This window comes from Molothrus aeneus, chromosome 31 (genome assembly GCF_037042795.1).
Source record: "Molothrus aeneus isolate 106 chromosome 31, BPBGC_Maene_1.0, whole genome shotgun sequence".
NCBI lineage: Eukaryota > Metazoa > Chordata > Aves > Passeriformes > Icteridae > Molothrus > Molothrus aeneus.
This window is the reverse complement of record NC_089676.1, coordinates 1-27,314: the sequence shown is the minus strand read 5'-3', so window position 1 is coordinate 27,314 and position 27,314 is coordinate 1. Positions and strand designations below refer to the sequence as shown.

The 27,314-nt window shown below is 65.8% G+C and overlaps 3 protein-coding genes across 8 annotated transcripts; all 3 read left to right on the top strand.

Annotated features, from left to right (window-relative positions):
* The first annotated feature begins 430 nt into the window (after nucleotides 1-430).
* Nucleotides 431-1,833, top strand: LOC136568094 (basic proline-rich protein-like). Its single transcript, XM_066567950.1, has 2 exons — nucleotides 431-438; nucleotides 933-1,833. Exons 1-2 carry the CDS (start codon nucleotides 431-433, stop codon nucleotides 1,831-1,833), a joined length of 909 nt encoding a protein of 302 aa, XP_066424047.1.
* On the top strand, nucleotides 1,481-4,303 carry DUSP23 (dual specificity phosphatase 23). 4 transcript variants are annotated; one of them, XM_066568202.1, is made up of 4 exons: nucleotides 1,481-1,604; nucleotides 2,906-3,178; nucleotides 3,905-4,086; nucleotides 4,192-4,303. In XM_066568202.1, exons 2-4 carry the CDS (start codon nucleotides 2,909-2,911, stop codon nucleotides 4,208-4,210), a joined length of 471 nt encoding a protein of 156 aa, XP_066424299.1. In that variant the 5' UTR covers nucleotides 1,481-1,604; nucleotides 2,906-2,908; the 3' UTR covers nucleotides 4,211-4,303. The 4 variants fall into 4 exon arrangements, with proteins under 4 accessions (XP_066424299.1, XP_066424297.1, XP_066424298.1 ...); XM_066568200.1 differs by having other exon boundaries at nucleotides 1,594-1,693; XM_066568199.1 differs by lacking the exon at nucleotides 1,481-1,604 and having other exon boundaries at nucleotides 2,775-3,178.
* Nucleotides 4,304-7,111: 2,808 nt separating this feature from the next.
* On the top strand, nucleotides 7,112-25,145 carry LOC136568313 (transgelin-2-like). Of its 3 annotated transcripts, XM_066568256.1 has the most exons (23): nucleotides 7,112-7,199; nucleotides 7,579-7,770; nucleotides 11,099-11,251; nucleotides 11,379-11,530; nucleotides 11,685-11,802; nucleotides 11,936-12,077; nucleotides 12,216-12,361; nucleotides 12,467-12,609; nucleotides 13,098-13,238; nucleotides 13,316-13,432; nucleotides 13,799-13,949; nucleotides 14,041-14,164; nucleotides 14,236-14,411; nucleotides 14,485-14,735; nucleotides 14,807-14,891; nucleotides 15,335-15,505; nucleotides 15,643-15,688; nucleotides 16,381-17,607; nucleotides 18,091-18,236; nucleotides 24,012-24,220; nucleotides 24,303-24,477; nucleotides 24,560-24,662; nucleotides 24,742-25,145. In XM_066568256.1, the coding sequence occupies exons 1-23, from the start codon at nucleotides 7,148-7,150 to the stop codon at nucleotides 24,881-24,883; spliced, it is 4,362 nt and encodes a 1,453-aa protein (XP_066424353.1). In that variant the 5' UTR covers nucleotides 7,112-7,147; the 3' UTR covers nucleotides 24,884-25,145. The 3 variants fall into 3 exon arrangements, with proteins under 3 accessions (XP_066424353.1, XP_066424354.1, XP_066424355.1); XM_066568257.1 differs by lacking the exons at nucleotides 24,012-24,220; nucleotides 24,303-24,477; nucleotides 24,560-24,662; nucleotides 24,742-25,145 and adding an exon at nucleotides 18,338-18,828; XM_066568258.1 differs by lacking the exons at nucleotides 7,112-7,199; nucleotides 7,579-7,770; nucleotides 11,099-11,251; ... (14 more) ...; nucleotides 16,381-17,607; nucleotides 18,091-18,236 and adding an exon at nucleotides 22,143-22,212.
* Nucleotides 25,146-27,314: the final 2,169 nt, after the last annotated feature.

Here is a 27,314-nt window from a genome sequence, read left to right as displayed (position 1 = left end):
CACCCAACATTGTATAAATGGAGAAATGTGCTTTTAGGGTTCTGGTGGTCTTTAGGGGCGGGGGAGTGGATTGAGGCCCACCAAGGCACGGCAGGTCTCAGGTGATGGATCCAGGCTCAGAATGAGAACCCTAGGGTGAGGATGGAATGGGGGAAAGAACTCCCAGCTCAGGGCCTTGCTCTGGTTTGGGGACATGGGGCTGAGCTGGGGACAGGGCAGTCCTGGGGGTATGTGCACCCCTGGCAGCCCCCAGGCATGGTGGGGCTGGGCTTGGGGCAGAACCCAGGGACCCAGGACTGTTGGGGGGCAGCCCTGGGACAGCCCAGTGTCCCCAAGCTTGGGGAGGTTCAGTCCCACGACCCAGAGCCCTGGGGGTGCAGTCCTGGAGCTCTTGGGGGGTTCAGTCCCATGTCCCTGGGGGTCTAGCCCCATGTCCAGGTGGGGCATAGTCCCACGTTCTGGTGGGGGACAGTCCCATGCCCAGGTGGGGCATAGTCCCATGTCCTGCGGGATTCAGACCCAGAGCCCTGGGGGTGCAGTTCTGGAGCCCTCGGGGGGTTCAGCCCCGTGTCCCCAGGGCTTCAGTCCCATGTCCTGGGGGTGCAGTTCTGGAGCCTTCGGGGGGGGGGTCAGCCCTGGAGCTCCAGGGTTTCATCTCTGTATCCTGGGGATTCAGCCCTACAGCCCCGTGTGCCACACAGATCCGGAGGGTCCAGCCTTGAGTCCCACTGGTGCAGTCCTGGAGTCCCGAGATGTTCAGTCCTGGATCCCCTGAGGGTCAGTCCCAGAGCCCCGGGCGGCAATCCCGTGTCCTGGGGGCCTCAGTCCCAGAGCCCTGGGGGGCTCAGCCCCGCTGTCCCGGGGGATTCAGCCTCCTGTCCTAGGGGATTCAGCCCCCCTGTCCTGGGGGATTCAGCCCCTCACTCCTGCAGCCCCCTGTCCCGGGGGTTCCAGCTCGCTGTCCCGGAGGTTCAGCCCCGTGTCCCAAAGCCCCGCGTCCCGGCGCGGCCCCGCAGCCGCGGGTCCACTCCTCGTCCCCCCGACACCCATCCGACCTCCCCCGTGTCCCCATTGTCCCCTGTGTCACCGCCGCGCCACTTCCGTCGCTCGCTGCGGCCTCTCCCGGCCCAGCTCCGCCTCAGCCCGGGCCCCGCTCCGCCTCAGCTCGGACCCAGCTCCGGCCCAGCTCCGCCTCAGCCCGGGCCCCGCTCCGCCTCAGCTCGGACCCAGCTCCGGCCCAGCTCCGCCTCAGCTCGGACCCCGCTCTGCATCAGCTCCGCCTCAGCCCGGGTCCCGCTCCGCCTCAGCTCGGACCCAACTCCGTCTCAGCTCCGCCTCAGCTCGGACCCCGCTCCGCCTCAGCTCCGCCTCAGCTCGGGCCCCGCTCCGCCTCAGCTCCGCCTCAGCCCGGGCCCCGCTCCGCCTCAGCTCGGAACCAACTCCGTCTCAGCTCCGCCTCAGCTCGGGTCCCGCTCCGCCTCAGCTCCGCCTCAGCTCGGACCCAGCTCCGGCCCAGCTCCGCCTCAGCTCGGGTCCCGCTCCGCATCAGCTCCGCCTCAGCTCGGGCCCGGCCCCTTCTCGCTCCGCCCCGCGCGGCCTCCCCGGTACGGCGGGGCCGGGGGGACACCGGGGCGGAGGGAACGGAGCGAGGCCGGGGCCCAGCGGGGCCCAGCGGGGCCCGGAGCTGCGGCCTGTGGGGACAGGGGGGCCCCGAGCTGGGCCCGGGGCGCTGAACGGGGGTCCCGGGGGGCTGATGGGGTGGGGGGCTCTGAATTGGGGCACCCGGTTAAACTCTGTGAGGGGGTGGGTCCTGACATGAGGGGTGTCGATTGAAGGGTCTGAATTTGGGGTTTGGGGTGCAGGGGAGTTTGGGGTACCCTGGTCATGTTCTCTAGGGCGTGGTTTTGGGGGACCCGGGGGTCCTGACATGGGGGTGTCAATTGAGGGGTCTGAATTTGGGGTTTATTTGAGAGTCCTGGCCAGGGGTACAGGAGAGTTTGGGGTACCCTGGCCACGTTCTCCAGGGTGTGGTTTTAGGGGGCCCGGGGGTCCTGACATGGGGGGTGTCAATTGAGGAGTCTGGGGGCTTTATTTGGTGGTCCCAGGAGTCTTGGCAAGGGGGTGCAGGGGACTTTGGGGTACCCTGGCCATGTTCTCCAGGGTGTGGTTTTGAGGGTCCTGACATAGGGGGTCTGAATTGGGGAGTATGGGGGTCTTGACCTGGGGGTCCTGGGGATCTGGCCGGGTTCTCCACGGGGTTGGTTTTGGGGGACCAGGAGTCCTGATGGGCAGGATCTGAGCTGGGGGTCTGGGGGCTTTATTTAGGGCTCCCAAGGGTCTTGGCCAGAGGGTTTTGGGGATGCTGCTGGGGCTTCTGGAGGTGTGGAGGGTTTTCCAGGGGGATGGTGTTGGGGGGCATTAATTTGGAGTCTCAGGGGTCCTGGCTGGGGGCCTGGGGAGGTGGTAATGGGGTCTGGGGCCCTGAGATGGGGGTCCCAGGGAGTCTGACTTTGTGGGTCTGTCAGGAGGTCCCAGGGGACTGAACTGGGGGTCCCAGGGGGCCTGGCCATGTTCTTGGGGGCAGAGGGAGTTGTATTGGGGTTCCTGAGATCCTGGAGGCTTGGCCACGTTTAATGTGTGTGGGGGGGGGGGTTCCTGGGGGTCTCTGGGGACCTGATTTGGGGGCCTGGCCACGTTCTCCTGAGGGTGATTTTGGGGGTCCTGGAGGTGCTGTCCTGGGGGTCCTGGCCAGGGGATCCCAGGGGATCTTTCCTGGGGTCCCAGCATCAGGAAATGGAGGTTCCAAACGTCCTCACCTGGGGGCTCTGACTTGGGGCTCCTGTGGGATCTCACCTGAGGGATCCGTGGGGTCCCCAGAGCAGCAGTGTCCCCTGTCCCCCCACAGGCGATGGGTGCATTGGAGCCCCCCAATTTCTCATGGGTGGTCGAGGGGCGGCTGGCGGGGCTGGCGATGCCGCGGGAACCGGGGCACTACCGGTACCTGCGGGAGCGCGGCGTGCGACACCTGGTGTCCCTGACCGAGCGGGCCCCGCCCCACCACGGCTGCTGTCCCCAAATCCAGCTGCACCGGCTCCGCATCGCCGACTTCACCCCCCCGAGCCCCGAGCAGATCCAGAGCTTCCTGCAGATCGTGGAGGAGGCCAATGGCCGCGGGGAGGTATGGCCGGGGACACCTGGGGGAGAGGACAGCGAGGGGACACCTGGGGGACAGCTGGGGGGTGATACCTGGGGGATACCTGGGGGACAACTGTGGGAAGACACTGGGGGGGGCAGCTGGAGGAGACTAGAGGGGACAATTGAGGTGGTGACACTGGAGGCGGGGAGATCTAGGGGGATACCTGGGGGAAGACACCAGGAGAGGCACCAGGGGAGGGGACACTAGAGAAGACATCTGGGGGAACAATTCAGGGACACCTCAAGGGTTGGGGGGAGACCTCAGCAGGGTGACACCTCAGGGGGGTGACACCTCAGGGGGGAGGAACACCTTGAGGAGGGAGTTTTGGAAAGATGGCACCTTGGTGGTGGGGGACACTTTGGAGGGGGTGACATCTTGGCAAGATGACACCTTGGGAGTGGGGGGAGATGACATCTCAGGGGAATAGCACCTAGTGGGGGTTGGACTCCCCTTGAGGAATGACACCTTGGGAGGGTTACACCTCAGGGGAACACACACCTGTGGTAGAGTTGTGACACCTGGTGGCTGTGACATCTCAGGGAGTTGTCACTTCAAGAAGGGACACCTAGGAAGATGAGGGGAGGGGGTGACAGAAGGTGACACCAGGCAGAAATCCCATGAAGGCAGCACCAAAATGGGCATCACCTGTCACTCAGAGGGGCACGTGGGCATCCAGCAGTGCCACCCACTGCTGTGTCCCTGTGCCAGGCCGTGGCAGTGCACTGCATGCTGGGCCATGGCCGGACTGGCACGCTGCTGGCCTGTTACCTGTGCAAGGAGCAGCACCTGGCAGCTGGTGACGCCATCCGCGAGATCCGACGCCTCCGGCCCGGCTCCATCGAGACTGCAGAGCAGGAACAGGCCGTGCTCCGCTTCTGCCAGTGCCTGAGGTAGGTGCCACCGTCCCCAGGGTGTCACCACGGGGGTTCCCTCCCCATCTGTGGCTCCCAAATGTCCCCAGTCCTTGCTCACTGGTGGCTTTTTCCCTTCCACAGCACTGGCAAGGAGAGCTGAGGACATGGATGGCATCCATGGAATTGGGCACCCTGAAGTGCCAGGCGTGCCCAGCCCTGTCTCCCCACTCCTGCATTAAAGGACTGGCCTGTGGCTTCTCTCCAGGTCTGGTTTTGGGGTACACACTGAGGGGATGCCTGGTCATGGCTCTGCTGGGCACCCCCAGACCCGGCTTCGTTGGCAGCTGCATCTTGGGATTTGGGGTCCTGGCTCTGGGGTCTTGGGTTTGGGGTTCCTCAGGGTTCTGGTTCTGGATCCTGGCTTTGAGCTCCCTCAGGGCCCTGAATTTGGGATCAGTCAGGGTCCCAATTCTGGGGTTTGGGATCCTGGCTCTGGGGTCCCTTGGGCTGATGGCCCTGGGGTCTTGGGTTTGGGGTTCCTCAGGGTTCTGGTTCTGGATCCCAGCTTTGAGCTCCCTCAGGGCCCTGAATTTGGGGTCAGTCAGGGTCCCAGTTCTGGGGTTGTTTGGGATTCTGGCTCTGGGGTCCCTTCGGTTCCCAGCTCTTGGCTCCTGGCTTTGGATCCTGGCTTTGGGGTCCCAGCTCTGCATCCTGACTCAGGGGTTCCTCAGAGTCCTGGTTCCAGGATCATGGGTCTGGGGTGTCCCATCCCTTGGTGTCCCAGCTCTGGGGTCTCTCTGGGTTCTGGCTTTGGGGTCCCAAGTCTGGGTTCTGGCTCTGGGATCCTTTATGATTCTCATTCTGGACTCTCTCAGGGTCCTGGTTCTGGGGTCATCTGGGGTCCCAGCTCTGGGTCCTGGCTCTGGGTTCTGGCTTTGGGGTTCTGCTTTGGAGTCCTGGCTTTGGGACCTTGGCTTTGGGGTCCCAGCTCTGGGTCCTGGCTCTGGGGGCCCTCAGGGTGCTGTTTGTGGGGTCCCATGGGATCCCAGCTCTGGGGTGGTTCTGTCTCTGGGGTCCTTCAGGGACCATGAGCAGCCCCCCCAGAGCTGTCACCTGCCAGTGCCCTGATGCCACGTGGAGGGTGACAACCGTGTCAGCGCCCGGGGGCCGACCCGGGACGTTGGTGCTTAAAGTGTAGCTTAGCCGGAATTGAGGCATCTCCATCCAAAAATCCAATCCTGGAAATCTCTTCTCAGCTGCTCCTAACCTTGGTGGCATTTAAATCCTGGTTGGAAGCAGTGTCACCGTCCCCGTTTCCGGGCGGGTGGCACATGGCTGGGAGCGCCCCGAGCACAGCTGGGGCCAGCGCCTCAACCAACAGCTCCACAGTCCCTAAAAGTTCCTTTGGAATGCCACAATGTCACCATCCTCCTTTGGGGACAAGGTGCCAGGGTGGTGACACCAGGGTGGTGACATTGGCATGGTGACACTGGGCACTGCTGACAAGCCAGCTGTGCCCTGCCCAGATGTGACCAGAATTGGGAAGGGGGCTCACCACAGGGTATGAGATCACTCCAAAACTCCAGGGCCACCCAGCTGGCCCTGGTGGCCCATGGTGGGGTTTTGGGGACACCAATGTCCCCCAGGTGATGCCACAGCAAGGCCACGCCAGCGCACGGAGCCGTGCGGGGGGCACATACCCAGGGCACAGCCAGTTTGGGGTGCCCAGCCCTGTGTGGGGGCCAGCACGGGGACAGTGGGGACACGGTGGGGACGATGTGGCTGCGGTGGGGACGCCGTGGCCGCGGTGGCAGTGCCGGACAGCGATGTCCAGCCTAAGCTCACATGGGCCGGAGCGGCCCAAAGCTGCTTACGACAGAATTATTGCCCTTAACCCCGCTGACTCCACGCTGTCCTCAGAGTCCCCTGGGCTCAGGGGGCCAGGCCAGGCCGGGGGGGCTCCATGGACCCCCCACCCCCTCCAAGGAGGGCTGAGCTGGGGGGCATCGCCCCAGAGCCGCTCCCGGGGCTCCCGTGTGGCCGGGCCGGTGTCACACGTGCGGGGTTTGCTCGTCCCTCAATCCTGGCTCTGAGCCAGGGACACATCCTGGATGTCCCCTCTGTGTCCCCTCCTGTCCCCCCAGGCTGGCGAGTGGCCCAGGTCCGGCTCAGCCCGCGGGATGGGGACATGGCACTGGTGGCTGTCCCCGTGTGGGGACACATTTAGGGTGGGATTAGAGAGCGGGAGCTGGGATGGGGAAGGGCGAGCGGGGAGCGCTGGCTCAGGCAGACACACAGAGGGGACAGAGGGGACATAGGGCTGAACTGCCCCCAGTGCCACCCACCTGTCCCTGTGTCCCACCCAAACCCCACCCACATGTCCTGTCCATGTCCCATCCATGTGTCCCATCCATGTCCCACCCGTGTGTCCCCTCTTTGACCCACCACAGTCCCACTCTTGTGTCCTATCTGTGTCCCCTCCATGGTCCCACCTGTGTGTCCCACTTGTGTGTCCCACCCATGTGTCCCACTCGTGTCCTCCCTCTAGGTGCCCCCCCTGTAGCCCTCCGTGCTTTTCCCGGTCCCACCCGTGATCCCCCATGTGTCCCCCCGTGTCCCCCTCGCTTTCCCCCCCATATCCCCCCTCCATGTCACCCACACGCCTCCCGGACCCCTGCCCCCCCTGCGGGTACTACATTTCCCAGCATCCCTCGCTCCCCGCTGCCTCGCTCCGCCATTGGCCGCCTCCAGAAGCGCTCAGCGGCGTCTCCTGATTGGCTGTCGCCGCGGCAACGGGCGGCGGGGGGCGTGGCCGGGGCGGCCCCTCCCGCCGTCGCGGGTTTGTTTGCGGCCGCCCGGCGGCGGCGGCCGGAGCCGAGCAGACCCGGACGGATCCGAACCGAGCCGGAAAGAGCCGAAAGCAGGCGGGAAGAGCCGAGCGCAGCCGAGCGCGGCCGGCCGGGCATGAGGAGCGGCGGGACGCGGAGCCTCCCGCGCCCCCCGCCCGGGGCCGGTGCCCCCGGGGCTGCCCGGCCGAGCCCGCCGGTCCGCGGGCCCCGGTGACGCCGCGGGAGCCGCCGCAGGGGGGACCTGGGCTATGCGGTGGTGGCTGCGCGCCGCCGTCCTCAGCCTGCTCGCCGGAGCCGGGGGTGAGGGGCCGCCCCGGGGAGCCGGGGGGGTGGCGGCGGGGCCGGTCTGGCCGGTGCCGGGCGGCGGGGCTCGGGGGCGGGAAAAGGGTCCCGGTGTGTTCCGGTATGTCCCGGTGTGTCCCGGCGGGACCGGTCCGTCTAGTGCCGGGTGCCGGGAAAGCGGGAGGAGGCGGGGGACAGCTGGGGACAGCGGGGGCGGGAGGAAGGTCCCGGTGTGTCCCGGTGGGATTGGTTTGGCCAGCACCGGGTCCCGGAGAGACGGGGGCGGGAGGTTCCGTGGGCAGGGGAAGGGTCCAGGTGTGTCCCGTGCCGTCCCGCCCCCATCCCGGTTCATCCCGGTTCGTCCCGTCTCACCCGTGTCCCGGTGCCGGTCCCGCAGGCAGCGGCCGGAGCGAGCCCCGGGCCGTGGTGGGGCGCGTCGGGGGCAGCGCGGTGCTGTCCTGCGGGCTCCTGGGCGCACACGAGGCGCGCCCGCCGCTCTACGTGATCGAGTGGGTCCGGTTCGGCTTCGTCCTCCCCATCTTCATCAAGTTCGGGCTCTACTCGCCGCGCGTGGACCCCGAGTACGCGGGTGAGTGGCGGGGAAGGGGCGGGCGGGGGTTCCTGGGACTCCCGTGGGCTGTCCCGTGTCTCCACTCGCTGTGGTTGGGTCAAACCGGGTGCTGCTGCTGTTGGACCACCTTAATCCCACTCCCGGGGAAGTGGGGGGCTCTTGCGGGGGTCTCGGGGGGCCAGGGAGGTCCCTGCAGCAGGTGAGTGCCAATCTCCGTCCCCAGGGATAGCAGGAGGGATTGGGGTGCCCAGCCTGGCAGAGGGGATGAGGATCCCTGCCCAGCCTGGCAGCGGGAGGGATCCCCACAGGGTGAGAGATCTGGGAGAAACCCCCCAAACCCACCCCCGTGGCTGCTGGGGCATCTCCTGCAGGCTGGCACGGCCGAGCCCCGCCGGTGCCACCGGGGTGCCCCGGGGGCTGCGGGCGCTGCCTCGGCCCGTGCGGGTCGCCTGAAGGTTGAGGCTGGGGAGGGGATTTCGGGGGAGCTGCTAATTGGAGCAAAGCTGGGCCGGGGACGGGCTGGGCGTGGGAGGGGGATATTCGCTGCTTTAGCGGGTATTTAAAGTGAGCGGTGGCAGAGCCAGAGGAATCCCAGCGAGAGGATCCCTGAGAGCACAAGGGGAAAGCCACAAGAGTGTCCCCTGGGCATGGGAAGAGCTGGCAGCCCGTGGGTGATTTGGGCTGAGCCCAATCCCGACGTTCTGTGCCAAAATCTGTGTTCCGACCCTTCCTCGGGGGGCCAGATCATGCTCAGATCACAACCCCAACCCTGCTGCCAAAATTGTCCCCTGCCTAAAAATCCCCTCGGCTGGGACACCCCACTCTCCTGCTGCCCTTTCCCACGAGGGTGCAGATTTTGGGGGATGCTTTCAGCAGCTCCGCCTTGGCTCTGAGGGACCGGCGGTGACAACGAACGCCCAGGGCAGGACAAGGCACCTGCTCTGCCGGGAGGCCGGGGCTGGGCTCCTGTTACCTGAGCGCCGAGGGGCCCCGGGGCTGCCGCGGCTCCGGTTACCCAGGAAGGGGCTGGCAGTGCCCTCCCCCGTGTCCCCTCGCCGCCGAGGGCTGCGGGAGCAGATTGGGATCAGCGCTGGGGGAAGGGGCTGCTGGCTGGAATGAGGGCGAGCTGGGTGGGTGGGCAGGGGGGGCTGGCGGCCGTCGCCATGGCAGCGGGGCGGCTTGTTCTTGTTTTCCATCGGCCGGGAAGGGCAGGGGAGGTGGGTGCAGGGCGATGCCAGCCCCCTCTCTCCGCCGCTTCTCAGGTGGATCAGATCAGGTGTCACCGCTGCTGTCACCAGTGTCACTCCTGGGGAGATCGGGGGGGGGGGGTCCTGGGGACAGGGTGGGCTGCAGCTCCTTCTGTGACAGCGCGTGGTGGGATGGGGTCGGCTCTCCCCTGGGTGCCACCGCCACCCACGGTGACACGAACCCCTGTCCCCTGCCCTAGAAGAGGGTCGGTGGTCTCCGGGCTGGCTCAGGCCCCCCCTCCCCGGCTCCGGCCGCGTGGCGGGGGCTGCAGCCCCCTTTGTGTCCCCTCCCCTCCTTTGTGTCCCGCTGAATGTCGGTTGCCAGGCGCGGGGGGATGCTGGGCCACAGGGTTTTGTTTTTGCAGGGCGGTGGAGGAGGAGGAGGGAGCTGGGGCCGGCACAGGGGGATTAGGGGGAGGCTGAGGGGCGTCCCCAGACCGCTCTGATCCCTTCCAAAGGGACCTTTGTTCGGGAGCCGGCTGCTCCCGCCGTGCCTGGGGCTGGGGGCTGGCAGCTGCTGGGGCTTCCCAGAGCTTCCCAAAGCTTCCCAGAGCTGTCCCAATTCCCAGGGCTCGGCGTGGGAGCCAGATCTGGGGTGAAGGCTGGCGGACCCCTCATCCCACAGCTGTGGAGTGAAGGCAGAGGGGTGGGAGACAGCTCTGGGCGCTGCGGGAAAGGTTTGCACGTGTTTGTGTGCGGGGTTCGCACGGCTCAGGGCGAATCTCGGTGCCCAAACCCGCCTGCCCGGCTCCTGCCACTCCTCCTCCTCCTCATCATCCTTGCCGGGCTCGTCTGGCGGGACACGGAATCCGGCGGGACACGGAATCCCAATCCCGCTGCCAGCCGGGGCTCCGGTGCCTCGGGCACTGCGTGGGGACCGTCTGTGACACCGGCTGGGGCTGGCAGCGGGGTTCCCCAAAACTTCCCGTGTCGGGAACCCCTCGGGAAGCTGCAGGTCCTGGGATGCTGATGGAGCATCATGGGCTGCTCCGGTGCTGCCCGTGCCGTGTCCCTGCCGTGGTGTCCCGGGAGCAGGGTCACCTGGAATGGCCCAGGGGTGCCCGGGGTGGCAGTGCCGGGCAGGGGGTGCCGGGGTGGCAGGGAAAGATGGATGCCCACTGAAGGGGGTGCTCCAGACAGTGGGTGCCCAGGGAAGGGGATGCTCAGGACGGTGGGTGCCCCAGACAGGGGGTGCCCGGGACAGGGGGTGCCCCAGACAGGGGGTGCCGGTGCGTTCCTTGGGGGCCGCTGGCCGCGCACCCCAGCCTGGGCTGAGCCAATTGCCCACTGCACCCTGAGCCGATTATGGCTCTGATAATAGCCCGGGGGATTAGCGGGCTGCGGTCGCTCTCGCTGCGGCCCTTATCCTTCTCCTCATCAAAGAGGCCGCGGGGCGTGGGGCTCGATCGGGGCGAGGACCCCACGGCCTGAGCGAGCCCCGGTCACCGTGTCCCCCCGGGAAGCTGCAGCGAGGCGGGCGAGGGTTCACCGTGACCGGGGCTTAGCAGGGCTCCCAAGGGTGAGAGCGCCGGGGGAGCTCCCAGGGGGAGGACGAGTCCTCGGGAAGGGGGAAAAGGGGCCGGGGCAGGGGTGCTGGGACCAGCGATGCTCCAAGTGCGTGGACCCGCCGTGCTGGGGGACCCCGCCAAGGCCACCCTGCGCGAGGGCGGGTGACAGAGCCACTGTCGCCTCCTCTGCGTTGTCACCCATGTGTGTAGAGTGCTGAACGTCGCTGGGACCAACCTCTGGCACCGCCGTTCCCAGCCCCCCGCGGGGCCAGCGTGGGCGGGCGCCCTGGGGAGGGGGTGGCCCCAGGGAGGGGGTGACCCAGGAGAGGGGTGGCCCCAGGGAAGGGGTGACCCGGGAGAGGGGTGGCCCCAGGGAAGGGGTGACCCGGGAGAGGGGTGGCCCCAGGGAGGGGGTGACCCGGGAGAGGGGTGGCCCCAGGGAGGGGGTGACCCGGGAGAGGGGTGGCCCCAGAGGGGGTGGCCCCAGAGGGGGTGGCCCGAGGAGGGCGTGACCCGGGGATAGGGTGGCCCCAGGGAGGGGATGGCCCGGGGACGTGGCTGTCCCTGAGCCGCTGCCGGTGGCACACACAGGTCGTGTGCGGCTGGAGGAAGGTGCCTCGCTGCGCCTGGACCTGCTGCGTGCCGAGGACCAGGGCTGGTACGAGTGCCGGGTGCTCTTCCTCGACCGGCACAGCACCGACGCCGACTTCCAGAACGGCACCTGGATCCACCTCACCGTCAACGGTACCGGCCCGTCCCACCCTCAGCTGCTCTGCCCGCATCTCCCAGGGCTGGCACTGGAAACGCTGGGCTTCCACACTGAGTTGAGCCAATCTAAGGGTGAGGGTTTGGATCGGGATTTGCCTTTCAGCACCTCCCACCTTCCTGGAGACCCCCCCTGCGTTCGTGGAGGTGCGGGACCAGGCTGCACTGAGCCTCACCTGCAGGGCTGTCGGCAACCCCCAGCCTGTTGTCACCTGGAAGAGGAGTGACCTGCCTGTGCAGAGCGGGGACACGGTGCAGGTGAGGGTGACAACCCCCTGGTCACCCCTCTGTGGGGTGTGGCCAGGCTCTGCTGCCCATCTCCAGTGTGGTGGCACCTCCCTGCTGCCACCACCCGGTTCACGGGGCACGTTGCCGTCCCTCGGTGGCCGTGCCACAGCTGGTGCCATTGCAGGTGAGCAACGGGACGCTGAGCATTGCCACCGTGGAGCGTGCCAGCGCGGGCACCTACACGTGCCACGCCTCCAGCAAGGAGGGCACCGTCACCCACACCACCCGTGTGCTCGTGCAGGGTAAGGACAGGTGGTGCCCAGCCCTGCCCCGTGGGCTGGGCACACACAGGGAGCCATGGCATGGTCGGTTTTGGGAGCAGCTGGGGCTGTCCCCTGTGCCCAGCGCTCAGTGCCACTCTGCCCCGCACCCCAGGGCCACCCATCATCGTGGTGCCACCCCAGAATGTCACTGTCAACATCTCCCAAGATGCCTTTTTGGCGTGCCAGGCTGAGGCATACCCAGGGAACCTCACCTACACCTGGTTCCAGGGCAGCAGCAACGTCTTCCACCTCAGGTATGGGCTGGCACCGGGGCTGCTGTGCCCCCAAACCTGCCCCCGAGTGCCAGGGACATGCTGGGGGCAAATCCATCACCCCAGGGCAGCAGGGACAGTCCCAGCTGTGCCACTCCCTGCTGTGCCATCCCTTCCCAGCCACCTCCAGGCTCGGGTCCGTGTCCTGGTGGACGGGAGCCTCCTGCTGCAGCGAACGACCCCAGACGACGCTGGGAAATACACGTGCACCCCCAGCAACGGGCTCTGGAAGCCACCTTCCGCCTCAGCCTTCGTCACAGTGCTCTGTAAGACCCCCTCCTGCACCCCCAGGCCGTAGGGAGCCCTGCCGTGGGGGCTGTGGTAGGAACAGGGGTGCCCCATGGGGACCCCAGCCCCGTGTGTCCCCGCAGACCCGGCGCAGGTGACCACCATGCTCCCGGAGACTCACCTGCCCAAGGGCATGAGGGGCGTGATCCGCTGCCCCTCCAGGGCCAACCCCCCGCTGCTCTCTGTCACATGGACGAGGGACGGGCGCCCGCTGGAGCTGGACAAGGTAGGGCCACTCCCACCAGCCTTCCCAAATCCCTCCTGCTCACCCATTCCCCTCTCCCAGCTCCTTCCCAAATCCCTCCTGCTCACCCATTCCCCTCTCCCAGCTCCTTCCCAAATCCCTCCTGCTCACCCATTCCCCTCTCCCAGCTCCTTCCCAAATCCCTCCTGCTCACCCATTCCCCTCTCCCAGCTCCTTCCCAAATCCCTCCTGCTCACCCATTCCCCTCTCCCAGCTCCTTCCCAAATCCCTCCTGCTCACCCATTCCCCTCTCCCATCTCCTTCCTAAACCCCTCCTCCTCACCTATTCCTCACTCCCAGCTCCTTCCCACCTCCCCAAATCCCTCCTGCTCACCCATTCCGCTCTCCCAGCTCCTTCCTGCTCACCCATTCCCCTCTCTCACCTCCTTCCAACCTTCCCAAATCCCTCCTACGGCCACTCCCACTCCCACCACCCTTCCCACCTTCCCAAATCCCTCCTCCTTTCCCAGCTCCCCGGCTGGTCCGTTCGTCCGGACGGCTCCATCGTCATCGCCACGGGCAACGACGACGCGCTGGGGCTGTACCGCTGCACGCCCTACAACAGCTACGGCACCGCCGGCGAGTCCCGGCCCACGCGGGTCCTGCTGAAGGTGAGGAGCCCCTCGGGGTCCCCTCCTGGCTCTGCACCCCCTGCCAAGCCCCTCCAAACTGCCCCTCTGCCTTGCAGGACCCTCCTGCCTTCACGGTGCGGCCCAAGGAGGAATATTTCCAGGAGGTGGGCCGGGAGCTGGTGATCCCCTGCGTGGCTCAAGGGGATCCCCCACCCACCATCACCTGGGTGAAGGTAGGGGCTGCTGCTTTGGGGGGTCAGCTGAGCCCCCCCACCCGGGACAGAGATTGTTTTTGGCCTCCAGGGTATCATTTCTGTGGGGGCAGTGTCCTTGTCCCCACATCACTCCTGGGGCTGTGTCCCTATCCCCACTGGGTTCCGTCCCATCACATGATTCCTGAAGGGCCTCAGGTCACTTTGCTTGGCTGTTCTCTAAAACACTGACAGAACCCTGCCCCTTGGTGTCCAAACCAGCCCTAGGGTGGTGGGCCATGTCCCCCTTTTCAAGTCCCCTTGTCCCCCGTGTGGCAGTGTCACAGTCCCAGCCCTGCAGGGGCCAGGTTGGTGGTGGCCCTCCATTAGCATGTCCATGCCCCACAGGTGGGTAGCATGGGGAAGAGCAGTGCCCAGGTGGATGGGAACAGCAGCCTTGTCCTCCACCCCCTCATCAAGGAGCAGCACGGAGTCTGGGAATGCACGGCCACCAACCAGGTGGCCAGTGTCACCACTGCCACCTCTGTCCACGTACTGGGTGAGCTGCCTGTCACTGGGACAGTCCTGGGGTGGGCAACGTGCTGGCAAGGGTGGCCCAAGCCCCCCAGTGTGACACTGCTGCCCACCAGGTACCAGTCCCCACGCTGTCACCAACGTCTCCGTGCTCCCACTGCTGCTGGCAGCCAACATCTCCTGGGAGCCAGGCTTTGATGGAGGCTACTTCCAGAGGTTCAGCGTCTGGTACACCCCTCTGTGAGTGCCCACCCCTGCTGTGTCCCCCCCCAGGGCCTCAGCTCCCTCTCATGGGTCCCTCCTGTCCCCAGGGTGAGGTACCCACCGCGGGCACACCATGACTGGGTGTCACTGTCGGTGCCAGCGGGGGCTCAGCACCTTCTGGTGGAGAACCTGCAGCCAGACACCAGTTACCAGTTCAGCGTCCTGGCCCAGAACAAGCTGGGCAGTGGCCCCTTCAGCCAGATTGTCACCTCCGTGCCCAGGGGTAAGGGCAGCTCCCCAGAACACCCCCGGTGCCCCCGTGCCCACCTCGTGCCAACCTCTGCTTTCTCCCCAAGGCTTCCCAGTGACCACAGTGCCTCCGGAGCCACCGGCCATGACCGTGCACGTCTTCCTGTCCCCACCCCGGGCTCTGACTGCCAACGAGACCGTGAGGGGGGTCCTGCTGCGCTGGGACCCCCCTGCCCGTGCCTCAGTGGCCCTGAGCGGGTACGCGCTGGAGCTGCGGCAGGACAAGGGCGGCTGGGAGGTGCTGGAGCGCTCCATCCCCGGCACTGACACCCAGGTGCTGGTGCCAGGGCTCATCAAGGTGAGGTCTGGCTGGCTTAGGGCTCGGTGGTTGCTGTGGCAGCGTGGCTCATGGCTCTGTGTCCTCCCCAGGACGCCTTCTATGAGTTCCGACTGGTGGCCTTTGCTGGCAGCTACATCAGCGACCCCAGCAACACAGTGAACGTGTCCACGGCAGGTGAGGCTGGGCTGCCACGTGGGGACAGAAACCAGAGGTGGGAAACGTCCAGATTCCCAAAGGAGAATCCCCTTCATGCTGCTCCCACCCCCCTGTCCCTGCTGCTAAACTGGGTGCATGGCAGAGCAGGACCCCCAAGGCTAAACCTGGGGCAACAGCCAGAGTGGCTTCAGCCTCAGGAACCAGAGCATCTCCTCTCCTGGTGCCCATGGCAGTGGGCAGAGCAGCCCTGGTGGGGCAAGAGCTGAGCCCTTGCTGTGTCCCCATGATGTGGTGACACCAGGGGAGGGCTGTGCCTGCCTGATGGGGTGCCCTGTGTGTGGCAGGGGGCACAGGTCCCACCAAGGGCAGAGCAGCCCTGGTGGGTCAGGAGCTGAGCCCCCCCTGATCCTGGTGACACCAGGAGGTTGTGCCTGCCTGATGGGGTGCCCTGTGTGTGGCAGGGATGGAGGTGTACCCGTCCCGCACGCAGCTGCCGGAGCTGCTGCCACAGCCGGTGCTGGCAGGGGTCATTGGTGGGATCTGCTTCCTCAGCGTGGCCGTCATCTTCAGCACCATGGCCGCCTGCATCATGAACCGGCGCCGCGCCGCGCGCGTCCGCAAGCGCCGCCAAGGTACCCGGGGACAGGGGACAGGGGACAGGGGACAGGCCAGCCTGGGTGGGGACCGAGTGGGTGCCGCCGTCTCCTCCTCCTCATCACGTTTTGAGTTGCTCGCCATGTGATCCCCCTGTGTTCTCATGGCCTTCCAGATCCACCACTCGTCTTCTCCCCCAGCAAGAAGCTTCCACCTCCACAGTAAGTCACATCATTGCCACGCTCCCTGCTTGTCCTGCTGTGTCATTGCCATGGGCCCTCCATCCCACTCCCTTCCTGTCCTGCTCCCTCCATCCCACCCCTTTCCTGTCCTGCTCCCACCATGCCACACTCCCTCCCTATCCTACTTCCACCATGCCACATTCCTGCCATGCCATGCCATGCCATGCCATGCCATGCCATGCCATGCCATGCCATGCCACACTCCCTCCCTGTCCCTCTCTTGCCATGCCATGTTCCTCCACATCCCATTCCCCCCCAATCCCACTCCTGCCATGTCACACCTCTGGCTTCCACTCCCCCAAATCCTGCTGCCTCTCATCCCACTCCTGGCCATGCCACACTCCCCTCCCTCTCCTACTCTCTCCATGTCATGCTCCCCTCCATCCCTCTCCCTCCCTGTCCCACTCCTGGCCATGCCATGTTCCCATCCCTGTCCCTCTCCCTGTCCCATCCCACGGCGCTCTTCACCATCCCTCTGCCACCATCTGGGAGCACAGGGACAGGCTGGGGACAGCCACGCCCTGCTGCCACTGCCCAAGGGCGTTAGGAGCGGGGTGCTGGCACCGGGCTCTCCCCTAGTGCTCCCTCCGGGCAGTTTTGGCTGGAGAAAGCTCAGGAAATGCAGGAGCAGCACGGCTGGGGGTGCTGCAGCTGCTGCCTCTCCCCTGCAGCAATGCTCGTGGCCCTGGTAGCCCCGCCAGCACGGTGAAGCTGAAGCTGCAGCCGTCGCCGTGCCGGAGCCTGCACCGGAGCCTGCTGTGGGGTGAAAAGGCCGGCACCAGCCTGGGGCTGAGCATCGCCGGCTCCTGTTACCCCGCCTACGAGAGCCACGGCCGGGAGCACCGGGAGCACCGGGAGCACGTCCCGCTGGAGCGCATCTGCCGCGGCCCCGACGGCCGCTTCGTGCTGGAGACCGAGCCGGAGACGGAGCCGGAGCCGGAGCCTCCGCGGGACCCGCTGCAGCCCTACCGCCAGCTGCCCGCCGAGGAGGAGGAGGACGAGGACGAGGAGGAAGAAGAGGAAGACGACGAGCCCGTGTGGCACAGGGGGGTCTCGCTGCGCCCCCAGCCCGCGGGGCAGCCCCGCCGGGGCGCCCGGGCCTCCGGGCACCGCCACGGCCGCTACTTCGGCTACGGCAGCAGCAGCCCCGTGGACGAGGCCGTGGCGTTGAGCATCACCGACGTCAGCCCCGTGGCCTCTGCCGCCGCCACCCTGCCTTACAGCGCCGTCCAGGAGCCCCCCCGGCCCCGCCACGGCCCCCCCCGGGACTCCCCGCCCCGCCAGGGCTCCCCCCGGCCGGCCAGCAGCCCCCCGGTGACCCCCGGCCCCCCGGCCATCAGCGGCATCCTGCAGTACCTCAGCCTGCCCTTCTTCAAGGAGATGTGTGTGGACGGCGACTGGCCCCCCCCGGAGGAGACGGGGGAGCCCCCCAGTGCCGGCGCCCGGCCGGAGCCCCCCGCCAGCCCCCCGCGCCCGGAGCGGACGCTGTGCCCGGACTGCATCGACACAAGTGCCAACGCCACCTCCCCCCCCGCCACCGCCGCGTTCCTTGAGCCCCCCCGGCTGCCCGTGGGCCCCGCCAAGGCCTCGCTGCCCGGCTCCCCCTCCTGGCCCCGCTCCCCCAGCCCCGGGCCGCCCCCCCAGCCGGCCCCACATCTCCGGACTGAGGCCCCGGGGTGGCCGCCGGACGCTGCAGCCCCGGAGAAGCTCCCTCGGGGCAGCCTGACCAGCCAGAGCAGCGGCCGGGGCAGCGGCTCCTTCCTGCGGCCCCCCTCGCTGGCACCGTCCCTGGGGGGCACCTTCCTGGGCACCCCGGTCGGGGACGGGGGCAGCTGGCACAGCGGGGGCTCGGCAGCCGAGGAGGGACGGGGCAGGATGGATGCTGGCGCCGGGAAGAGGTGAGCCATGGGCAGGGCACTGGGATGAGCTCCTACAGCGTGCTGGGGCAGCTCCGGGCCTGTCCCACCCAGCTGGCATGGGGTGGCCTGGCACGGAGCCACCTGGCTGCCTCCCGGCCCTGCAGTGCCCTGGGGACACCCCCCTGTGTCCCTATTCCGAGAGACCCCTTCCAGTTCTCCCCAAGCATCCCTGCCGTGTCCCCACATCCCTCGGGCTGGTGCCCCTGATGCTCATCCCTGAGATCTGAACTTGGCATCTGCCCCTGACACCCATCCCGGGGCACCTGTGGTTTGGGGGTCTCTCCTGGCATTTATCTTGGGGTCTCATGCCCATCCCTGGCATCTGACACCTCATGCTCTGCCCTGGCCTCCATCCCTGGCCTCTCCTACCCATCCCCCGGGGTTTCACTTTTGGGGTCTCCCATGGAGCCCACCCCAGGGGTCTCACACCCTCGGGCCGTGCCCCTCGCCCCCTCCCCGCAGGAGAAACACCTCGGTGGACGAGAACTACGAGTGGGACGCGGAGTTCGCGCTGGAATCGGAGCTCCTGGAGGCGCTGCAGCTTTACCGGGGCGCGGCCCCGGCCCGGCCCGGCTCCTCCATCGCGCTGCGGGACCTGCAGCGGCACCGTGAGTGCGGCCCCCCCGCGCCCCCCACCCCCGTGCCCAGGGCCCCGTGGCCGCCCCGCCGGGTGCCGCGGCGGGGCCGGACGCTGCTTATCTCCCCGCAGAGCCCGGCTCGGCCCCGGTGAGCTCGGTGTCGGCGGAGGCGTTGGGGACGGGGGGTCCCCCGGAGCGCGGCCAGACCCCCCGGCCCGAGGGGTTGGGGGCGCGGCGCCGCAGGGAGGGGGCCCAGCAGCGGCGGCAGCGGGTGGGAGCCCGCGGGTGCTGCTCCGAGCGCTTCGAGGTGGCCACGCTGCTCTAGGGACCCCCTGGGACCCCTGGGTGAAAGGATGGGCGGGGGGGGAATAAAGAGGCGTGAGAGCAGCTCTGGCTCTTGTTGGCGGGGGGATCCCCAGGGCATCCCGGGTTCTGCCACGTCCGCCCTCCTTCTAAACCCCCTCTGTCCCATGTCTTCCACTCCATCCTACCCCCCCTCCATCTTCTCGGTGTCCCCCTCCCACCTCGTCCCACTCTCCGTGCCTTGTGCAGGCTCGCCCATTCTCCTGTGGCCCCATCTTCCTCATCCTCTGGCCACAGTTTCCCTTTTCCCATTCGCACCTTCCCGGCCCTTCCCTATCAATCCCACCCCCCCATCTTCCTGGTACCCCCCCCCCATCTTCTCGTGTCCCCCCACAAATTGCTCTGTCCCCCCGTTTTCCTCATAGTCCCTCCTCAAGTCTCTGCTCATCTTCCTGCCTTGGGGTGTCCCCCCATCTTCTCGCTGTCCCTCCCCATTTTCTTCGTGTCCCCCCCCTCCCAATGGGATTTTCCCGCCATCTCAGCGCTGTCCTCCCCATCCTATCCGGGTGCCCGCCATTCCTGTCCCCTCTCCAATGTCCCTGTCCCCTCCCGCTTTCCTCACCCCCCCCCTCCCCTCCCCCTCCCGTTCCGGTGTCCCTCCCTCGGTTCTCCCCGTCCCTGGGGAGGGGGCGGGGCCTGGCGGCGGCCCCGAGCGCGCGGGAGGGGCGTGGCCTGCACGCTCATGCCCTAATATGGCCACGGCGCGGGAGCGCGTCACCGAGGGGGCGGGGACAAAGGGATGACATCACCGGGGGGTCGCGCGTGGGCTCCGGCGCGGGTCGCGTCGGGTCACGGACGTTGGTCACCCCCCCCCCCCGTCCTCACATCAGGTCCCCCTTTGTACCCCTGCCACACCCACCCCATGTCCCCTTGTGTCCCCCTGCCACACCCACCCCATGTCCCCTCATGTCCCCTCATGTCCCCCTGCCACACCTACCCCATGTCCCCTTGTGTCCCCCTGCCACACCCACCCCATGTCCCCTTGTGTCCCCCTGCCACACCCACCCCATGCCCCCCCATTAGTTCCTCCTGTGTCCCCTTGCCCCGCCCACTTCATGTCCCCCCGTATTGCCATCGTGTCCCCCTGTCACATCCGCCCCTGTCCCTTGGTGTCCCCTCCATCATGTCTCCTTGCCATGTCCACCCTATGTCCCCCTGCCTGCTGCCCATTGTCCCCTGGCCCTGCCCCCTGCTCTGCCTGTGTGTGCCCCTCATCCTGTCCTCTGTCCCTGAGTTTGTCCCCAAGGTCCCCTCCCCGCTGTGTCTGCTGTATCGACCCCCACTGTGCCCTCTGGGGCTCCTGTCCCCAAATCACCCCCTCTGTCCCCTGGCTGAGCCCTTCCAGGATCCTGTCCCAGTGTCACTGTTCCTGTCACCCTTGGGACCTTCCTGCTGCTGCTCTGTGTCACCCTGGGCCACCCCCCTGTGGGTCCTGCCCCTGTGTCAGCCCTAAATCTCCTGCTTTGTCACCTCTGGGTCCTGTCCCCGTGTCACCCCTAACCCCACCCCTGTTCCTGCACCTCTGTGTCACCCCCTGACCTTGTTCCCCCCCATGTCACCCCAGTCCCATGGGTCACCCATGTGTCACTCCCTGCCCTGCTCCCCTCCTCCACGTGTCCCCCACCCATGTCCCCAAAGCCACAGGAAACACCACCCAAAATCCCCAGGGGACACCCACAACCCTTAGAGGGGTAAAGCCACCCCACCCTGTGGCACCCAAGGGTGTGGGAGTGACCCAGGGAGGGCAGGGGGACACTTCTGGGCTGGTCCACAGAGTGACAATGCCATCCCAGCCAAGCTCTGGTGACACCACAGTGTGACCATGCCATCCCAGCTGAGCTCTGGTGGCACCACAGTGTGACCGTGCCATCCCAGCTGAGCTCTGGTGACACCAGAGAGTGACAGTGCCATCCCAGCTGAGCTCTGGTGGCACCACAGTGTGACAGTGCCATCCCAGCTGAGCTCTGGTGACACCAGAGAGTGACAGTGCCATCCCAGCTGAGCTCTGGTGGCAGAACAGAGTGACAGTGCCATCCCAGCTGAGCTCTGGTGACACCAGAGAGTGACAGTGCCATCCCAGCTGAGCTCTGGTGGCAGAACAGAGTGACAGTGCCATGCCTGCCGAGCTCTGGTGACACCAGAGGGTGACAGTGCCGTCCTAGCTGAGCTCTGGTGACACCAGCGAGTGACAGTGCCATCCCAGTGGTGGCACCCCAGCCGAGCTGGGCACAGTGGGTGCTGAGCTGGGTGCTGAGGGGGGGGGGGTGATGGGGACACTGCAGCAGTGGCCCTGTCACCGGTTCTGGAGGCGGCCGGTGGCCTCGAGCCCGGGGTTTGTTTGTTGTTTTGGTGGCGCTTGCCATGGAGACGGGAGCGGTGCCAACGCCACCGGCTGTGCTGGCGCCACCAGGGACACTGCGGGTGCTGCGGAGGCCACGTCCTCCCCCCGAGCCTCAGCTGTCCCCCTGCCACCAGAGCCAGGCCCTGCTTGTCCCCATCATCGTCACAGCAGGGTCCTGGCACCCACAAGTGCCACTGTGGGGATTGTCCCCATCACAGCCTCGTTCCTTACTGCCACCATGGGAGGTTTTGTCACCACAGCACAGCCCCCACCAAAATCTTCAGGGGGGTTATGCCCAGCCTGTCCCCATCATGGGCACTGTCCCTGCTACTGCAGCCACACTGTCCCCACTGTCCCTGTGTCCCCTGTGTCCCCCCTGTCCCCACTGCAGCCATTCAGGCCCCACCCCATCCTCATGTCAGCCACCACAGCCACACTGTCCCCACACAGCCCTGTGTCTGCCTGTCACCACTGTGTCACTACAACAGCCACCACATTGTCACCTCAGCCACCACATTGTCACCTCAGCCACCACAGTCACCCTGTGTGGCACTGTCACCACAGTCACGTTGTCCTCACCTCAGCCACTGCCGTGTGTGACACTGATCACTGCAATTACCCCCATCCCGACCTCTGCCACCACAGCCACTCTGTCCTTGTCACAATCCCTGCCACCATGGTCACCCTGTTCCCAGCACAGCCACTGTCCCCACCACAGCCACCCTGTCCCTCCCACAATGCCTGTATCCCCTCTGTGGCCACCCTGTCCCCAGCATGACCACCACAGCCACTCTGTCCCCACACAGCCACTGTATCCCCCTGCCAGCAGGGCCACCCTGTCCCCACTAGGGCCACCCTGTCCCCTCCCCACCATGACCACCCCATCTTCACCTCGGCCACCACAGCCACACTGTCCCCACACAACCCCTCTGTCCACTTGCCACCACGGCCACCCTGTCCTCATCTTGGCCACCATGATCACCCTGTCCCCACCATGATCACTCTGTCCCCACCATGATCACCCTGTCCCCACCATGACCACTCTGTCCCCACCATGATCACCCTGTCCCCACAATGACCACTCTGTCCCCAGCACGGCCACCCTGTCCCCGTGCCCCCCCGTGTCCCCATGGCGGGGCGGGGCTGCCCCGGGGCGCGGTGCGGGCTCGGTCCCAGCCCTGGCCGCGGATCCCGCCCCGGGGGCGGGCGGTGCCGGGCGGTGCCGGTGACATCAGCCGTGAAAAGGGCGCGGGCGGCGGCATCCGGCACTGCCGCCCCGGGAGCGCGGGACCGGCGCCGCAGGTAGGGAGGGGCTGGCACCGGGCACCGGGCGCAGGTGGGCACGTGATGGATGGGAATGGCACCGGGAACGGCGCGGGCACCGGGAAGGAGATGCGGACCGGGACAGCGACGAGGCGGAGATGGGGACCGGCTCGGGACCGGCCGCCAGTTCCCGGGGCGCGCCCGGTGTCCCCCGGGGTGTCCCCCCGCCCGCCCCGGTAGCGGTTGCGGCCGGACCGCGCCCGCGGAGCCGCCGGGACACGCGGCCGCGCCCGGGAAACGGGACCGGGGTGCGGCTTCCGGCCCCGCCGTGCGGGGAGCCCCGGGGCGCGCCCGCGGGGCTGGCTCCGGTCCCCTCCCCGCCGCCGCCGGGGTGGCCGTGTCCCCCCGCTGTCCCCTCCCCGCTGCTCCCGGGGGGCTCTGGGCACCCCAGGGTGGTCGAGCCCTGGGTACAGCCTGGCCCTGCTGTCCCCGGAGTGTGTCGGGGTCCCCAGGGTGGCCTCGTGCGGGTTGGGGTCCCCTCCCTGTTGGCACTGCAGGGTCTCGGGGGTCCCCAGGGTGGCTCGGTCCCAGCGGGGCTGGGTACAGCGCTTTCCCTGCCAGTCCTTGGGGAGAGCTCGGGGTGCCCAGGCTGTCCCCGGAGACCCCCGGGTGGCTGCCCCATTACTGGGACCTTCGCTGCCCCCACGATGGCCGGAGGGTCCCCAGCCCAGCCGGGCTGGGCGCAGCCCCCCCCTCGCGGAGTCCGGAGGTCGCCGGGGCAGCGGGGCTGGGTCCGGGTGTGTCCCCATCCCGCCTGGGCAAGCTCCGGCTGGGTCGGGAAATGATCCCAGTTCCAGCTCCTCTTTGTTTCCCAACGCCTTGGCCCCCGGCCGGCCGCTCCCCACGCCACTCCCCGCGGGGTCCCCGTGCCCCAGGCCTGGCCCTGGAGACCCCCGCGGTGGCCCAAGGCTTCGGCTCTGGGGGCACACCCGGCTGGGCTCGGTTTTCCTCCTGTCCTTGAGGGCAGCACGTCCTGGGGCTGCTCCTGGTGACGGGACCCCCGAGCTGGGTGTGTGACAGGGGTGAGCTCAGCCTGGCACCCCGGGGTCCCCGGGTGTGGGCGGGACACCCCCTGGGCAGCAACTGCCACATGTGCCCGGATGGGACAGGGACACCGGGGCACGCAGGGCTGCCTGCACGTGTTCTGGCTTCTCGGTGCCCCCAAATGCCAGCGGGGAAGGACAGGGCATGGGGGCAATGAACGGGGGGGCAGCCTCATGTGCCCACCACGGCACTGCTGGGCAGAGGGCACAGAGAGAGCCCAGGGGCTCGGGACACCCTGGCTGTACGGGCAGGGCCACTCTGCTCACATCCCCTGTGGGCATTATCTCCAGCATGGGTGGCACCGCTCCAGTGGCACCTTGGCACAGCACCTGGCCAGGGGTGGGGTCTGGCTGCCCCGCCAGGGTGCGGACACCGCCGCCATCAGCCCTGGCCCACACTCCTGTGCCAGTCCCGGATCTGGCTCTGGGCCCGAGCAAACGGGCGAGATCTGCAAACAAGCTCCGACCGGCCCCCGGTGGCTGCCAAGCCCGTGCGGGGCCGGGCCACGGGATGGGGATGCTCAGGCTGGCACAGAGGATGCTGCCCACCCTGCTGCCCCTTGGGTGGGCACAGAGCCAGCGCCTGCTCCCGGCCAGCTGGGCAGGAAGAGGGCAGAGCCTGGGCAGTGCCTGGCATGGGTGATAAGGCTCCACGCCGGACGTCCAGGCAGGATGGGGCTCACGGGGTGGGTGCCCCAGTGCCAGCAGAGCCACTGACGGGTGCCATCCCCGCAGACCCCCCTGCCGTCAGCATGGCAAACCGGGGCCCCTCGTACGGGCTGAGCCGGGAGGTGCAGCAGAAGATTGACCGGCAGTACGACCCCGAACTGGAGCAGGTGCTGGTGCGCTGGATCCTGGCGCAGTGCGGCGGTGACGGCGGCAGCGCGGTGGCACAGCCGGCGCCCGGCAGGGATGGCTTCCAGCAGTGGCTGAAGGATGGCACAGTGAGTAGCCCCGGGGCCAGCGGGGCAGGGGGTGACCGTGCCACACACCTGAGCCTAACCCTGTCCCTGTCCCTGCCTGCAGGTGCTGTGCAGGCTCATCAACAGCCTCCACCCACGGGGACAGGCGCCCGTGGCCAAAATCCAGGCGTCGGCCATGGCCTTCAAGCAGATGGAGCAGATCTCGCAGTTCCTGCAGGCGGCCGAGCGCTACGGCATCGCCGCCACCGACATCTTCCAGACCGTGGATCTCTGGGAGGGTGAGTGACCCAGAGGCTGTGGGGTGGGACGGGGATGGGGATGGAGATGGAGATGGAGCTGAGCCTGCTGTGGGTTCTCCAGGGAAGAACATGGCGTGTGTGCAGAGGACCCTGATGAACCTGGGCAGCCTGGCCGTAGCCAAGGGTGATGGGCTCTTCGTGGGAGACCCCAACTGGTTCCCCAAGTAGGTGCTGGGGTGCTGGAAGGGCAAGAGGCCGGGCTGTGGGGTCCCTCGGGGATGCTGACACCCGCTGTGCCCGCAGGAAGTCACAGGAGAACCGGCGTGTCTTCTCCGAGGACAAGCTGAAGGAGGGGCAGAGCGTCATCGGGCTGCAGATGGGCACCAACCGGGGCGCCTCGCAGGCTGGCATGACGGGCTATGGGATGCCCCGCCAGATCCTCTGAGCCCCTCCGGACCCCCCAGGCCTCTGCCTGCCAGGGGCCCCCCCCAAACTGCCTTAACCCCTGCCGTGGACCAGCCGGGTGCCCCCCGGCCCCAGTTTTGTCAGGACCAAAGGAATTTTTTATTAATATTATTTGGCTGGGTGGGTGTGGTGCCGCTGCGCCCACCCCACCGCCCTGCAGTGCCTTGGGGGCTGCTGGAGGGCCCCCCCAGCGTGTTGGGGAGCAACCCCTGTGCCCCAATAAACGGATCCTCTTCTTTCCAGGCCTGGATGGTTGTGATTTGGGGCTGGGGGAGGGCAGGGGGGTCCTGCTGGGTTACAAGGGGGGACCCCGGTCTGGGGGTGCAGGGACCCCATGGCTGCGTGGAGGGGCGGGGCCACGACCAAGGGGGCGGGTCAGGAGGGAATGGGCGGGGCAAGAGTAAAGGGGGCGGGGCAATGAGGGGCGGGGCTGAGTTGTCGCTGTATCGCAGCGCTCCCTGCTGGCCGGCATTGATCCCCGCAGCGCCCCCTGCTGGCCGCGGTTATAACTGCACCAAATATGAAAAACCAGATTTTTTCCCCCTGGGCAGGTGGGAAAGTTCTGGTTTTGTGTTGTTTGTTCTGTTCCGTTTATTTTCTGCTAAAGAGCTGTTATTCCCTTTTCTACATTTTTCCCTGAAAGCTTCGTATATTTGAAGTTATAATAATTTGGAGGGAGGGGACTTCTTTTCCATTTCTGCCCTCCTTGGCAGATATTTGTCTTTCAAAACAAGATGCACAGGAAGGAAAGAATTCCTCCCAAGAATTCCCAGTTCTTGAGGCAGCTGAGACGTGGCCTCCGAGAATCCAAGGGTAGCCAAAACCTTTTGGTCTGGGAGCAATCCTCGGATGTTTGTTATTGATAAAGAGGGACTGGGCAAATGAGCAACACTTGCCAGCTGTGGCTTGATTAAAATGACCTAAAACCTTCAGAAAACTAAATCAATATAAAAGATGGAATATTCCTGGGTCTCATCTCCAGTGCCAGGACAAGGAATGGACAAAATCAGCACAGGAGGATTGTGCAGGAGATAAAACCTGAAAGTGTGAAGGTTCGACCAAAGGATGAAACAGAGTTTGGGTGTTGACCTCAAACCAATAAAATGACAAATAAAGGGGTTCTCCTAACCAATTTAATCCCCTAAAATATGGGGAAAAGAGGCAATTCCCTTAATTTAAATCTCTCAAATGATGGGGAAAGGGGGATTTTCTCAGTTTAAACCCTTAATAAGGGAAGGCAACAGGGTTTCCCCCTCACTTTAAACCTTAACATGATGATAAGAGGGGTTACCCTAAATTCAACCCCAAAGAATGCCGTCGCCAAAGGATGTGATAATGACAATGATAGAACCGTACAAAATCTAGGTAAAACACCCAAAATAAGCGCCGTAGTTCAGAATATCGAACAGCAGGTGGCAATCCTATCCACGGAAAATATAAAGGACCAAAAAATCCAAGAAATTCTGAGTGACTCTGAAAAACAGAGATCACTACTTAGAAGTTTTAAAAGTTTAATAAGAGGAGAAAAAAAGGACAATATTTCCAGCGCTGGGGTGCTTTTAAGAAACAGTCAAAGAGCAACCAAAAAGCTTAAATAATTTTCTCTATATAGATCAATATTGCTGGGATTACATGCCATCTAGTGGATGGCCTTAGATGTTTTTTTTTTAGTTACACAAAAGTCTTTTCACATCTTATGTTTTTCTAAGGTCTATAGTAAAATATGTTCATCACAGGATTATTTCTATAAGTGATACATAGATATTATATTGATTACACTACTGTTTCTACGAGCAGAACAGTGCATACTTACAGCGATATATTAATAATATAATATAATAAATAAAATATAATAGTATATAATATAATAAAACAGTATATAATAGTATATATTACATTGGCATATCATATCATATTATTTTATAATATAGCTAGAAAGAGTTATAACTTGTACCATATCTAAATACTTAGGATCAATAACAACATGCAAAAGCTACTAGATTAATGCAAAAGCCACGGGAGCCACGAGATGGGGACTCCCAGTGTCCCCCAGTGTCACAGCACGTTCCCATGGATGTCACTGGGGTCCTGCAGTCGCCCGTGTGGTCCTGGCAGCTCTGCCTGGGTCACCTGGGGGTCCTTGGGGGGGACAGTAAGGGACACCTGGCTGGGGGTGACACCCATGGGTGACATGTCCGTGTCCCCACCCATCGCCCATACTCACCCCCTGCCCCCTCGGTGCCCAGCCCCTCCCCCTCCTCCAGGGGATAAGGGGGTTCTGGGGGGGCCCTGTGGGGATAAGGGGGGGTCTGAGGGGTGTCTGGGGAGGGGGTCAAGGAGAGCCATGGCTGGAGCTCCCCACTCACCTGTCCTGGGATTTCCTGAGAGCTGCAAGAAAAAGAGGACGGGGT

What these genes read in the sequence shown, in the direction of transcription:
- DUSP23 (XM_066568202.1), top strand. Translation starts at nt 2,909, where the DNA reads ATGGGTGCATTGGAGCCCCCCAATTTCTCATGGGTGGTCGAGGGGCGG. An exon ending in AGGCCAATGGCCGCGGGGAG is followed by an intron (nt 3,179 to 3,904) that starts GTATGGCCGGGG and finishes TCCCTGTGCCAG; the next exon opens with GCCGTGGCAGTGCACTGCAT.
- LOC136568313 (XM_066568256.1), top strand. Translation starts at nt 7,148, where the DNA reads ATGCGGTGGTGGCTGCGCGCCGCCGTCCTCAGCCTGCTCGCCGGAGCC. An exon ending in AGAGCGGGGACACGGTGCAG is followed by an intron (nt 11,531 to 11,684) that starts GTGAGGGTGACA and finishes GTGCCATTGCAG; the next exon opens with GTGAGCAACGGGACGCTGAG. An exon ending in TGTCACCTCCGTGCCCAGGG is followed by an intron (nt 14,412 to 14,484) that starts GTAAGGGCAGCT and finishes TTTCTCCCCAAG; the next exon opens with GCTTCCCAGTGACCACAGTG.